We start from the raw sequence: 14,579 nt of genomic DNA on the forward strand, positions 1-14,579 counted from the left end.
GATGGCACAATCTCTGCTCACTGCAATCTCTGCCTCCCAGGTTCAAGGGATTCTCCTGCGTTAGCCTCCTGAGTAGCTGAGATTACAGGCATGCGCCATCACGCCTGGCTAATTTTTGTATTTTTAGTAGAGACGGGGTTTCTCCATGTTGGCCAGGCTGGTCTTGAACTGACCTCAAGTGATCCACCCACCTCGGCCTCCCAAAGTGCTGGGATTACAGGTGTGATCCACCGCACCTGGCCTCCTTAATTTTTTTTAATGGGGAAAGATATGTTTGTAAAAAAAGTCTTGATGCACATTTTACAAGAAGAAAGAGACACTGTGAGAGCCAAATAGTGAGTTGAGTGATGCTGGTGTTGATTCCATCCAGAGACAGTGGTGTCTAGAAATTGGCTCTTCCTTTAGTCAGTTGTGGCATTGTTGTTATCAGTTTTATAGCAAGGGTGGTCTAGGATGCAGGACTTCTTATAGCCCCCTGGCAATGGTAGAAGTGATCTGGGGTGTTACTGATTAAATGTAGTCTTTTAGGAAAGCAGAGATCAAGAGCAGGGAGCAGGCAGACCTAAGTTGGACTCTGGCCCCCAGCCCCCTAAATTCCAGCTCGTCCAAGTCACCTCCTTCTCTTAAGACTCAGTTATCTTGCCTGCAAAGTGCAGGTGAAAGCAGTCATATTGCTTTGGGAATTCAATGAGCTATAGTGGCTCTTAGCACAGTGTTCGGTACTTAGCAAGTGTTCAGCAAATGACAATAGCTGCTGAAGTGACAATGTCATCACATGTTAACATCCCTATGATGGGTCGTGTGGGAGTAATCACTGTTTTTCTTTGATTCTGCTTAGGGCAAGCAAGCTCCACACATGCGGAACAAACTGGAAAGCTGACCGAATTTGTGTCTAACCTGGCGTGGGATTTCGCAGTCAAAGAAGGGTTCCGGGTTTTCAAAGAGATGCCCTTCAAAAATCCGTTAACAAGGTCCTACCACATGTGGGCCAGGCCCCAGTCCCAGTGGTGCCCCACAGGCACCAGGAGTTATAGCTCCGTTCCAGAAGCTTCCCCAGCTCATACCTCAAGGGGAGGTCTGGTTATCTCTCCAGAGAGCCTCTTTCCACCTGTCAGAGAGCTGTATCACCGGCTGAAGCACTTCATGGAGCAACGTGTGTACCTGCGGAGCCAGAGCTGCAGAGTTACCAGGCCTCAGCAGCCAGGTGGAGCCCCTCCCCACTGATCGAAGACCTCAAGGTAAAGCAGCCATGGTGAGGTGGTAAGACCCCAATACCATGGCACACCCTCCCTGACCCCACCAGGCTCACCTGAGCGATCCCAGGCAGTGAAGATACAGGAACGCCGAGTTGAATGATCCTTACTTCCATCGTCTCAGAAAGAGCCAGCTCTTCATGACTCAGTTTCCATCTCTTGCTTTTGCTGTGCCTGTGTCACAGGCAGATGGCTCAGGTGTGACTGCATAGCCCAGGCAGCAGAATGCTTGACCTTAGAAAGCCAGGGCAGGTTGGGCCTATCTCATGTGTATTTGAATTATGTAAATTTGAAACAGTGCTGTATCAGCTAATAAATCTCTCTCTAGAGAACCCGTAATATCACAGCTAGAGGGCCAAACCTACTGTAAGCTGAGTTTCTGTGTTGTCTCCCAGTGCTGTCACTTCAGCTGATAAACAGAAACACCTGCTGTTCCTTATCACGTGAACCTTGGATTGTGTTAGTTTTGAAATTACTTGAGATATTCAGGAGCATAATGGAATCATCATCTACTTTTCTTTTTTTCTCTTTTTTTTTGTGACGGAGTCTTGCTCTGTGCAACCTCCGCCTCCCAGGTTCAAGCGATTCTTCTGCCTCTGCCTCCCGAGTAACTGGGATTGTAGGCACATGCCACCATGTCCAGCTAATTTTTGTATTTTTAGTAGAGATGGGGTTTTACCATGTTGTTCAGGCTGGTCTTGAACTCCTGACCTTGTGATCTGCCTGCCTCAGCCTCCCAAAGTGCTGGGATTACAGGCATGAGCCACCATATCTTTTTTTTTTTTTTTTTTGAAACAGGGTCTCGCTTTGTCACCCAGGGTGGAGTGCAGTGGTGTGATCATAGCTCACTGCAGTCTCAAACTCCTGGGCTCACGTGATCCTCCCACCTCAGCCTCCTGTGTAGCTGGGACCACAGGCGCAGCCACCATGCCCAGCTCCTCGTATCATTTTTTTGGGCACACATGCGTGTTTGGTTGTCTGCTTTGTTTCCTCCAATCCCTTTCATTGTTTGCCACGGTTCAAAATAAAATGAAATCTTCCACTGTGGTTTCCTGACTTATTTTCCCCATGATAGGAGAAAGCCAACGCTGAAGGACTTTGGAACCTTTTCCTACCCTTAGAGGCTGATCCCAAGAGAAAATACGGAGCAGGACTGACCAATGTGGAATATGCACATCTGTGTGAGCTCATGGGCATGTCCCTGTATGTCCCCGAGGTACCTTCTTTAAAGTTTTCCTTAGTGTGTGGGAACATCCTGATCTTTATAAGAACTCACTCCTAAACAGATAGACCAGATTCAGAAGCACCGGCATGAACTTGAACTTTTTTTTTTTTTTTTTGAGATGGAGTCTCGCTCTGTCACCCAGGCTGGAGTGCAGTGGCTCAATCTTAGCTCACTGCAACCCCTGCCTCCTGGGTTCAAGTGGTTCTCCTGCCTCAGCTTCCCAAGTAGCTGGGACTACAGGCACGTGCCACCACACTTGGCTAATTTTTCTATTTTTAGTAGATTCAGGGTTTTACCATGTTGGCCAGGCTGCTCTCGAACTCCTGATCTCAGGTAATCCACCTACCTCGGCCTCCCAAAGTGCTGGGATTATAGGCATGAGCCACCATGCCCATCCAATTTGAAGCTTGAAATATTGACGTGAGAAGGCCAGGCATGGTGGCTCACACCTGTAATCCCAGTACTTTTGGAGGCCGAAGTATGGGGGATCACTTGAGGCCAGGAGTTCGACACCAGCCTGTGCAACATAGTGAGACCCTGTATGTACAGAAAAATAAAAAATTAGTCGGGTGTGGTGGTGCACACCTATAGTCCCAGCTGCTGGGGAAGCTGAGGCGTGGGAGGATGGCTTGAGCTGAGGAAGTCGAGGCTGCAGTGAGCCATGATCGTGCCACAATACTCCAGCCTGGGTGACAGAGCTTGACCCTGTTTTTTTTAGAAGAGGACATGACAGTCATGGTCATGCTCCTTTTCCTTCTCAGGTATGTAACTGCTCTGCGCCTGACACGGGCAACATGGAGCTGCTGGTGAGGTATGGCACTGAAGCGCAGAAGGCTTGCTGGCTGATTCCTCTGCTGGAGGGGAAAGCCCGCTCCTGTTTTGCTATGACCGAGCCCCAGGTACCTCACCTGGGCTGCCACCCACTTGCCTGGCCCTGTTGTTGTCAGCCCCGCAGGGAACACAGGCTGTCTGCTGGCAGCTCTGACTGGAATGTGCTCCCCACTCAGGTTGCCTCTTCAGATGCCACCAACATTGAGGCTTCCATCAGAGAGGAGGACAGCTTCTATGTCATAAACGGTCACAAATGGTGGATCACAGGTATTTGGCCTAAAATGCACTTTCCAAATGCTCATCGGGGAGTCTGTACTGATAGGCACGTCTCTCAATGCCTGGGAGGAGCCTCTACTTTTTCAAGTTGACACAAAGGAGATTCTGTCACTTAGCGCCCCCAGCAGAGGCAGCTGGGAGAATAGGAGGGTACTGCGTGGAGCATGCTGTTCTCAGAGGTGGCTCTTCACAGGGCAGGGATGTCCCCCCGGTGCCCACACATGGACGGATGCCTCCCTGCACATGTGAGCCCAGGAATCTCTCCACTTCCTGCTGTTCATTCTGCCTTGGGCAGCTCCCCTTCCTTGGTGGCTTCCTGGCTCCTCTATCAAGTGTGTTATATCCTAAGGGCTAATGACAATCCTGATGTTTAGGGAGTGTCCAGTGTTACTTCTGTGGGGCCCCTACAAGTAGCCGTGGAGCTTACCTCCCAGAGCCCATACCTAAAACCATAAAAACCCTAGAAGAAAACCTAGGCAATACCATTCAGGACATAGGCATGGGCAAGGACTTCATGTCTAAAACACCAAAAGCAATGGCAACAAAAACCAAAATTGACAAATGGGATCTAATTAAACTAAAGAGCTTCTGCACAGCAAAAGAAACTACCATCAGAGTGAACAGGCAACCTACAAAATGGGAGAAAATTTTCGCAACCTACTCATCTGACAAAGGGCTAATATCCAGAATCTACAATGAACTCAAACAAATTTACAAGAAAAAAACAACCCCATCAAAAAGTGGGTGAAGGACATGAACAGACACTTCTCAAAAGAAGACATTTATGCAGCCAAAAAACACATGAAAAAATGCTCATCATCACTGGCCATCATAGAAATGCAAATCAAAACCACAATGAGATACCATCTCACACCAGTTAGAATGGCGATCATTAAAAAGTCAGGAAACAACAGGTGCTAGAGAGGATGTGGAGAAATAGGAACACTTCCACACTGTTGGTGGGACTGTAAAGTAGTTCAACCATTGTGGAAGTCAGTGTGGCGATTCCTCAGGGATCTCGAACTGGAAATACCATTTGACCCAGCCATCCCCTTACTGGGTATATACCCAAAGGACTATAAATCATGCTGCTGTAAAGACACATGCACACGTATGTTTATTGTGGCACTATTCACAATAGCAAAAGACTTGGAACCAACCCAAATGTCCAACAACGATAGACTGGATTAAGAAAATGTGGCACATATACACCATGGAATACTATGCAGCCATAAAAAATGATGAGTTCATGTCCTTTGTAGGGACATGGATGAAACTGGAAACCATCATTCTCAGTAAACTATCGCAAGGACGAAAAACCAAACACTGCATATTCTCACTCATAGGTGGGAATTAAGAACACATGGACACAGGAAGGGAAACATCACACTCCGGGGACTGTTGTGGGGTGGGGGGAGCGGGGAGGGACAGCATTAGGAGATATACCTAATGCTAAATGACGAGTTAATGGGTGCAGCAAACCAACATGGCACATGGATACATATGTAACAAACCTGCACATTGTGCACATGCACCCTAAAACTTAAAGTATAAACAAAAAAAACTGAATTCTAAGAAAAAAAAAAAGAATGAGCATCCCCATTTTGCAGAGGAGGAAACCGCACTCAGACGTAGGTCCCTTGCCTGGGGTATGAGCCCCCAGCCGGCAAGTAGAGAACCCAGAGTCAAAGGTTCTCCTGATTCCAAGGCCCGGGCCCAGAGCCATTATGTGTGCACCACCTGTGGGAGCCGAGCCAGCTGGCAGGGATCAAGTAGCAGTTTTCATCCTCTTGTCTCTAAATTATATTTTCTACTCTATATGATGCTTTTAAAAACTTGCTCTTATGATGTTGGATTCATTCCTCACTGGGACAAAACCCAATTTGCTCTTATTTCTGGTCAGCAGTCTGCAGATGCTCATCTGATTACATGGAGCCTTAAAGAGCTCTGTCTGCTTCCTCGCTGTGCCTTTCTTGGGCCAGGACCACGTGTGTAGAGATTTGATGGCCCTGGTGTCAGATGATGGGGTCTGTCTGTCTCCTTTCCTGGCAGGCATTCTTTATCCTCGTTGCCAACTCTGTGTTTATGGGAAAAACAGACCCACATGCACCAAGACACTGGCAGCAGTCTCTGCTCTTGGTTCTCATGGATACCCCAGGGATAAAAATCATCCAGCCTCTGACAGTGTATGGACTGAGGATGCACCAGGTGAGACTTCCAGGGGCGGGTCACCCCTGGGTGTGGGTCTGGTCCCCAGGAAACACCGTTGAGGAGCCCCTGCTCTTGTTCAGGACTTGCCACATCCCACGTCTGAGGGGATGATGACATTTGGAGTCACATGCTCCTGCATTTCATTTCCATACATGAATATCAACCATGCAGGCAGATTTCAGACAGGGATTTATGCATTTTTTCCCTCTTCTAAACTTAGAGGTAATCAGGAGTCTGTGACACAGGAAGCCATACAGGGCAGAGGCAGGAAGTGGACCCCAAACCTACTCTTCCAGGCCCCAGTGTGAACAGCTGACCTTTAGGCCACAGCCCTGGTTTTGTCCGCTCCCAGTTTGGTTCTCGGCTAATAGTGTTCACATTTTTACATTCATTGTTTTCATAGGATCACTACATTGTCATAAACCACTAGGAGCTTCAGCTTAAGGTGGCATTATGTTTTTATAAAAGGAATCACAGAGGCCGGGCGCGGTGGCTCACGCCTGTAATCCTAGCACTTTGGGAGGCTGAGGCGGGTGGATCACGAGGTCAGGAGATCGAGACCACGGTGAAACCCCGTCTCTACTAAAAATACAAAAAAATTAGCCGGGCGTGGTGGCGGGCGCCTGTAGTCCCAGCTACTCGGAGAGGCTGAGGCAGGAGAATGGCGTGAACCTGGGAGGCGGAGCTTGCAGTGAGCCGAGATCGCGCCACCGCACTCCAGCCTGGGCGACAGAGCGAGACTTCGTCTCAAAAAAAAAAAAAAAAAGAATCACAGAATAGTCATTTGCCATTATAAATCAGTGATTCACTTTCTGTGTTTAACAGGCTCTTTCCTGCCATCCTTTGCCCTTTAAACATGTCCCAGTAAGAAGGCTAAATAAAGGGCAGGGACATTGCCAGCAGATAACCCAGACTGAGGTGAGGAATAAACACATCCAAGGGAAATGACTGGCGATTGCTCACGGTGATCGTTTGGATCTTTTAGGTGGCCGTGGTGAAGTCCGATTTGAGCACGTGTGTGTGCCCAAAGAGAACATGGTCCTGGGCCCTGGCCGAGGCTTTGAGATCGCCCAGGGCAGACTGGGCCCTGGCAGGATCCATCACTGCATGAGGCTGATCAGGTTCTCAGAGAGGGCCCTGGCACTCATGAAGGCCCGCGTGAGTGCTTCCTTCCGTGCCCAGCACTGACTCAGAACCACCACCTTCTGCTTTGCTGTCAGACTTCAATTCCTACCTGTTTTCTGAGTGCAGTCCCAGCAGGTGAAGCAAGGTGACATCCTTGCCAAGCAGTTGCGTTTGTCTTTGCTTTGCATCTGCTACTTTGCTGCAGTTTGGATTCAGAGCAGAATGGACCCCACTCTGTCGAGGTGACTTGAAGGGAAAGGCCAGGCTCTATAGCAGCAGAGGGCAAGGTTCCAAGGTGTAAAGGTCATGCTGCTAGCACATTATTAAAAATCAGTCTGGGTGCAGTGGCTCACGGCTATAATCCCAGTGCTTTGGGAGATCTAGGTAGGGGGGTCGCTTGAAGCCAAGCATTTGAGACCAGCCTAGGCAAAAAAGAGAGACTCAGTCTCTACAAAAAAAAAAAATTTTTTTTTTTTTTTTGAGATTGAGTCGTGCTCTGTCACCAGACTGGAGTGCAGTGGCGTGATCTCGGCTCACTGCAACCTCCACCTCCCGGGTTCAAGCAATTCTTCTGCCTCAGCCTCCCGAGTAGCTGGGACTACAAGCGCACACCACCGGGCCCAGCTAATTTTTGTATTTTTAGTAGAGACGGGGTGTCACCATGTCGGCCAGGATGGTCTCAATCTCTTGACCTCGTGATCCACCCGCCTCAGCCTCCCAAAGTGCTGGGATTACAGGCATGAGCCACCATGCCCAGCAAAAAAAATAAAAAGTGTTTTTTTGTTTTTTTTTGAGATGGAGTCTCGCTCTGTTGCCCAGGCTGGAGTGCAGTGGCACGATCTTGGCTCACTGCAACCTCTGCCTCCCAGGTTCACACCATTCTCCTGCCTCAGCCTCCCAAGTAGCTGGGACTACAGGCACCTGCCACCATGCCTGGCTAATTTTTTGTATTTTTGGTAGAGACGGGGTTTCACTGTGTTAGCCAGGATGGTCTTGATGTCACCGTGATAGCCAGGATGGTCTCAATCTCCGACCTCGTGATCCGCCCACCTCGGCCTCCCAATGTGCTGGGATTACAGGTGTGAGCCACCACACCTGGCCAAAAAGAAAAAGCTTTAAGTGCCAGGCATGGTGGCATGTGTCTGTAGTCCCAGCTACTCAGGAGGCTGAGGCAGAAGGATCGCTTGAGCCCAGGCATTTAGGGCTGCAGTGAGCAGTGATCACACCACTGCACTCCAGCCTGGGTGACAGAGTGAGACCCTGTCTCTTTAAAAATAAATAAATAAATAAAAATCAGACACCAGGGAGACCCCATGTTGCTTGTTTTTGTCCCTAGGGTTCCATCATCTGGCCTGTACCACCCTCCTCCACAGCACATCCAGAAAACTTTATTCTGCCATGACGCCACCGCCCCCAAAGTTTGGAAACCTAGGTTAAAAGACAGCTGCTGCCAGGACAGGAATTCAAATTGGTGATCATCGATTTCAGAAAGGTGACACAAACCCTGAGACCAAAACCAGTGTCTCACAAGAACTGCTATTGAAAGAACAGAGGCAGTCTGCATTTTTTATTACTGAGCAAACCTGTGATTACACCCTTTTGAGTTAAGACTGACCAGTTATTTTTTCTTTCTAAGTAAAACGCTCCTGTCTATGGACTCAGGTATGGTGCTTCAGCCCCAGGTGGCATTAAATTCAACCTTCTGGCAGAACAATTGGACTGAATGAGTCAGACAGAAGTCTCCAGAAAGTGCATAATATGAACATGGCACCTCTACTGAGGACTTGGTTGGAGTTATTAGGAATCTACAAAAGATTTGCTACAAGGAGGTTCACCACAGTGCTCATTCAAATAGCAAAATTCTGAACAACCTATAAGGCTAACAATGACGGTTGGCCAAATAAACCACAAGATGGCATACAGTGAGACTTTAAATGATGCTGTGGAAATCTATTCCTTAACATGGAGAAATTGTTCACTATATACACTTAAATTTTTTTTAAAAAAGATTGTGGCCAGGTGTGACTCACTCCCAGCACTCTGAGAGGTCGAGGCAGGCAGATTGCTTGAGCCCAGGAATTTGAGACTAGCCTGGGCGATATGGCAAAACCTTATCTCTATAAAAAATAAAAAATAAGGCTGGGCACGGTGGCTAATGCCTGTAATCTCAGCACTTTGGGAGGCCAAGGCGGGCGGATCGCTTCAAGTTAGGAGTTTAAGACCAGCCTCGCCAACATGGTGATACCCCGTCTCTACTAAAAATACAAAAGTTAGCTGGGCGTGGTGGCACGTGCCTGTAATCCAGCTACTTGGGAGGCTGAGGCAGGAGGATCACTTGAATCCAGGAGGTGGAGGTTGCAGTGAGCTGAGATTGTGCAACTGCACTCCAGCCGGGTTGACAAAGCAAGACTCCGTCTCAAAAATTAAAATTAAAATTAAAAAATTAAAAATATTAGCCAGGTGGGGCTGGGCGTGGTGGCTCACACCTGTAATTCCAGCACTTTGGGAGGCCAAGGTGGGCAGATCACCTGAGGTTGGGAATTCGAGTCCAGCCTGACCAACATGGAGAAACCCTGTCTCTACTAAAAATATAAAATTAGTCGGGTGTGGTGGTGCATGCCTGTAATCCCAGCTACTCGGGAGGCTGGGGCAGGAGAATCGCCTGAACCGGGGAGGTGGAGGTTGCAGTGAGCCGAGATCGCACCATTGCACTCCAGCCTGGGCAACAAGAGTGATAATCCATCTCAAAAAAAAAAAATATTAGCCAGGTGTGGTGGCATGCATTTATAGTCCTAGCTACTCAGGAGGCTGAGGTGGGAGGACCTCCTGAGCCTGGGAGGTCAAGGCTGCAGCGACCTGTGACTGTGCCACTGCACTGCAGCCTGAGTAACAGAGCAACACCCTGTCTGGGAAAAAAAAAAAAAGAAACAAAAACAGGCTGTTAGCTTTGATGAAAAATAATTGTTTCTTGTTGTTGTTGTTGTTGTTGTTGTTGTTTTAAGCAGGCTGGCCGGGTGCTGTGGCTCACTCCAGTAATCCCAGTACTTTGAGAGGCCAAGGCAGGCAGATCACCTGCGGTCAGGAGTTCGAGACCAGCCAGGCCAAAATTGTGAAACACCCCATCTCTATTAAAAAAACACAAAACTTAGCCAGGTGTGGTGGCAGGCACCTGTAATCCCAGCTACCTGGGGGGCTGAAGCAGAAGAATCACTTGAAACTGGGAGGTAGAGGTTGCAGTGAGCCGAGATCGTGCCACTGCACTCCAGCCTGGACAACAAAAGTGAAACTCTGTCTCAAACAAACAAAAAGGCTACAAAACAATATATAGAGTGTGGCTCCCGTTTTTGGAAAAAATAAGTATATATAAAACAAGTATAGAAGGATAGTGGAGAATATCCACCAAATATTAACTAGAGGTGACTAGATGGTGGGATTCTAGGTGTTCTTACTGTCTTCTCTTTTTGTTCTGAAAACGGGTAGTTTTTCTGCCATGAGATAAATTATTTGTGTAGATTGTTTTTAGTAAAAAAAAAAAAAAAAAAAAACTAGGCTGGGTGTGGTGGTTCATGCCTATAATCCCAACACTTGGGGAGACCAAGGCAGGAGGATTGCCTCAGTCTAAGAGTTTGAGACCAGTCTGGGCAATGTAGTGAGACCTTGTCTCTACAAAAAATTGAAAAGTTAGCTAGATGCGGTGGTTTTTGCCTGTGGTCCCAGGTACTCAGGAGGCTGAGGTAGGAAGATTGCTTGAGCCCGGGAGGTGGAGGTTGCAGTGAGCCAAGATCACACCACTGCTCTCCAGCATGGGCAACAAAGTGAGACCCTGTCTCCAAAAAAATAATAAAAAAAGAAGGAAAAAGAATAAATAAAACAAGAAAAAAAAAGGAATACTTAGAACCTTTTCTGATGCCTTGTGACTTTCAGAATTTAAAATCCCCATTGCAGATAAGGCAACCCATGGCGGAAGGCCAGGGGCGAGACAGGGGGCTGAGGGGACCTTGCTCCCATTGGAGCTGCAGGGCGGGAAGGGGTGCTGCGGTCAGCAGAGGGCACCCTTCACCTGCGCCGTGTGCAGTGCCTGCAGTCACTCCCTCATTCTCACGTAGCCTTGGGCCAGATGCTGGCTCAGATCTGTAATCGCTTCTGTCTGGTAGCCAGGCCTGCCCAGATGTGCAGTGGCTGGAATAAAGGGTTCTTGGAAGCAGTTTGTTACAGGCACCTTGTAACAGTTTGTGGGCTGTGGCTGGCTGTGGTGCATGTGAAGGTTGTGTGTCAGACCTACTCCCTGGAAATGGCCCATGGCTGCACGCAGGCACCTTGGCTGAGAAGCTGCATGGTCCTGCTTTCACTCTCCTCCCCTGCCCTGTCCTCTCTGCTTCCACCCAGCTCTGCAGGCCACCAGCCCTGCCTCTCATGGCCACCCCCAGCCGAGCGTGTCCTCAGCCCCACATCTCCTGTGTTGGCAGGTGAAGTCCCGCGTGGCCTTTGGGAAGCCCCTGGTGGAGCAGGGCACAGTGCTGGCAGACATCGCGCAGTCGCGCGTGGAGATTGAGCAGGCACGGCTGCTGGTGCTGAGAGCTGCCCACCTCATGGACCTGGCAGGAAACAAGGTAGGGGCAGGGGCACAAGGGGGCCTCCCAGAGGCAGAGATTCTTCCTCCTCATTCAGCAAAGCATGAGAGCTTGGCTTCTTGACATTAGAAACTTTATTTCACCTCTACTTGGAGCTGTTTGGGCAGTTTTTCAAAAATTGAAAAGGCACAAGAAGAGAGGACTGGCCTTTGTGTTTTACCGACCTGGTGAGCTGCTTAGTCCAAGGTAGTGGGTCTGATGGGGCCACAGGGCCCCTGGGCGGCCCTGGACTCCCAGGGCCATTGGTGGAGGTGTTGGGCAACCTGAGTAAGGCAGGGAAAAGGGACCCTCTACTGGCTTTCATCTGAATATTGAATTAACAGAAATAGAAGCTTATTTTCAAGTGTGACATTAGTCATTCACTAAGGCTCTTATTAACCTTTTATTTATTTATTTTTTGAGACAGGGCCTCGCTTTGTAGCCAGGCTGGAATGCAGTGGTACATCATGGCTCACTGAAGCCTCAGCCTCCCAAGTAGCTGGGACTCCAGGCGCACACCTCCATGCCCAGCTAATTCTTTATTTTTTATAGAGACTGGGTCTCACCATGTTGCCCAGGCTAACTAAGGCTCTTTCTAAGTGCCCGTGATGACCAAGTACAATGCCATGTTGACCTTGCTTTGTCCAGCTTTCTGTGGGGCAGCCTCCACCCCCACCCAAGATCCTCAGCCATCAGGGACCAACCCAGGCTCACAGTTCCTGGTTCTTTGACACTGGCGTGCTAGATATGATGGAGGCTGCTGGGTGTCTCCCTTGAACACCCTGCCCCAGGGCAGATCACTGTAGCTCGGTTTCCTAGAGCCCTGACTGGCCTTGGTCCACTGCTACTTAGAGGCAGAGCTGGCCATGACCCTGAGCAAAGCACAGGCCCCTCCCCTTGTCCTTTCAGTGTCTGCTGGCTGTGTTCCCCATCATCTGGGAAGACAGCCACATTCTCCCAGCACTTGCTTCACATCTTGTGATACAAGATAGTAGTTGCCAACATGGCTCCCTTCATCCCTGGGTGCTGTCTAGCTGTACACCAGGCAGGGGCAGCCTCACCCAGCTCACATCAGCGAGACCCTGGGGCCTCTGTTGTGGACCCTGGTGTTTGACTTCCCCCGGAATCTGATCATTCTTCTAAGCTTTCTGCCTTCGGGTCTTTTTTGTGGTTTGGTTTTTTGTTTTGTTTTTGAGAGACGGAGTCTTGCTCTGTCGCCCAGGCTGGAGTAGAGTGGCACGATCTCAGCTCACTGCAACCTCTGCCTCCCAAGTTCAAGCAGCTCTCCTGCCTCAGTTTCCCAAGTAGCTGGGACTACAGGCATGCACCACCACGCCCAGCTAATTTTTGTATTTTTTAGTAGAGACTGGGTTTCACTATGTGTTGGCCAGGTTGGTTTGGAACTCCTGACCTCAGGTGATCTGCCCGCCTCAACCTCCCAAAGTACTGGAATTACAGGCCTGAACCACCGCCCCTGGCCTTTGTTTGTTTTTGAAGAGGGGGTCTCACTCTGTTGTCCAGGCTTGAGTGCAGTGTTGCAGTCTCAGCTTACTGCAGCCCCAACTTCCCAGACTCAAACAATCCTCTCACCTCAGCCTCCCGAGTAGCTGGGACTACAAGCATATGCCACCACACTTGTTAGTTTTTGTATTTTTAGTAGAGATGGGGGGGTGGGGGGTCTCACTCTGCCACCCAGGCTGCCCTCAGGTATTTTATAATCGCATCTCCTCCTCCTTACAGGTTGCAGCCTTGGATATAGCCATGATTAAAATCGTTGCCCCGTCCATGGCCTCCCAAGTGATTGATCGTGCGATTCAGGTGAGCACAGACCAGACAGTTGACTTATTTGAACCATCAATACCAGATGCCACACTCTCCTGTTTTCAGCCACCCAGCCTCCCATAGACCCTGGCAGATGCCCTGTGTCACCCACTCACCTATGCATGCAACTTTCCTTTTCTTCCGAATGACCCAGCAAGGTGGGGGGTGCCATCCTACCCCCATTTTGAATGTGAGGAAACAGGCACAGAAAAGTGAAGTAACTTGTCCAGGTCACTGAGCTTGCAAGTAGCTGACCTCAAATTCACGTGAACTTGGGTTTTCATAAGCCCAGAGCCCAGGCTCTTTCCCATGCAGGGAGGCAGCCTCCTCAGATCCTAACCCCCGGCCCCAGCACAGGGCAGAAGGCACCTGCAGGGTGGGCCTGGGGAGTCTGGAGGCCGTGTGATGGCAGGTGTGGCCCCACGGAAGCCCTCTGGAATATTACTGATTGTATCACATAGGTGCCACAGGGGAAGTCCGGGAGGATGGTTATTATGGACCATCAAGAGCAGGCTATCATTCCTGGGGCTCTCAGAGACAAGGGCTGACCCAGGGCCGCCTCCCTCCACCCTGTGTCTGCCAGGCCTTCAGAGCGGCGGGCCTGAGCAGTGACTACCCACTGGCTCAGTTCTTCACCTGGGCCCGAGCCCCGCGCTTTGCCGACGGCCCTGACGAGGTGCACCGAGCCATGGTGGCCAAGCTAGAGCCGAAGCACGGCATTTAGAGCCTTGGGGCTGCACTGGCCCAATGTCCTGGCTGGACCAGCCGTGCCCAGATCTGTCACTGATGTGCCTTGAAAGATCCGGTGTTTGTGGCTCCTGCACCCTGCTCAGCAGCATTGTCCTGGGACAGTCAGGGTGGACTCAGGCTTTCTGGTTTTCCACAGAAGATGTCTCTGCAAGAAGCCTGGAGTCTGTTTCAGGCCAGGAGGAGGGGATTTGCTGAGGGCCAAGGGGGTTCTGGGACAGAGTCTGGAAAGCTGGTCTTCAAGCTGTCAGTCCCAGCCTGGGTAGGCACTGTCACTTCACTTCAGCCTTTCAGTCCCTCTCTCTCTGCCTGGAATCTGGACACATTTTGGGAGGCCTCCCAAGGCTGTGGGACATGCTTGCTCTGGCAGCTGCAGGGTTCCTGTCTGGCCTCCCTGGTGAGCAGAGGGGCGGCCACGACGGGTGGTGGCCTAGAGACCCAGGGCCTGGGTGCCTGGGAAAATGGAATGCAACCCACATT

The 14,579-nt window shown here is 49.9% G+C and overlaps 1 protein-coding gene across 1 annotated transcript in view; it reads left to right on the top strand.

Moving 5' to 3' along the window:
- The window catches only part of ACAD10 (acyl-CoA dehydrogenase family member 10), an 84,204-nt gene extending 70,091 nt beyond the window's left edge, over positions 1–14,113 (top strand). Inside the window, 12 exon segments of the mRNA XM_063614433.1 lie at positions 839–1,156; positions 1,159–1,238; positions 2,329–2,469; positions 3,240–3,377; positions 3,486–3,576; positions 5,638–5,665; positions 5,667–5,776; positions 5,779–5,793; positions 6,782–6,954; positions 11,388–11,531; positions 13,272–13,349; positions 13,936–14,113. Coding sequence (XP_063470503.1) covers positions 839–1,156; positions 1,159–1,238; positions 2,329–2,469; positions 3,240–3,377; positions 3,486–3,576; positions 5,638–5,665; positions 5,667–5,776; positions 5,779–5,793; positions 6,782–6,954; positions 11,388–11,531; positions 13,272–13,349; positions 13,936–14,076 — 1,457 coding nt within the window. The 3' untranslated portion in view covers positions 14,077–14,113.
- The last annotated feature ends 466 nt before the right edge of the window (positions 14,114–14,579 follow it).

The sequence above is a fragment of the Symphalangus syndactylus genome, chromosome 13 (genome assembly GCF_028878055.3).
Source record: "Symphalangus syndactylus isolate Jambi chromosome 13, NHGRI_mSymSyn1-v2.1_pri, whole genome shotgun sequence".
NCBI lineage: Eukaryota > Metazoa > Chordata > Mammalia > Primates > Hylobatidae > Symphalangus > Symphalangus syndactylus.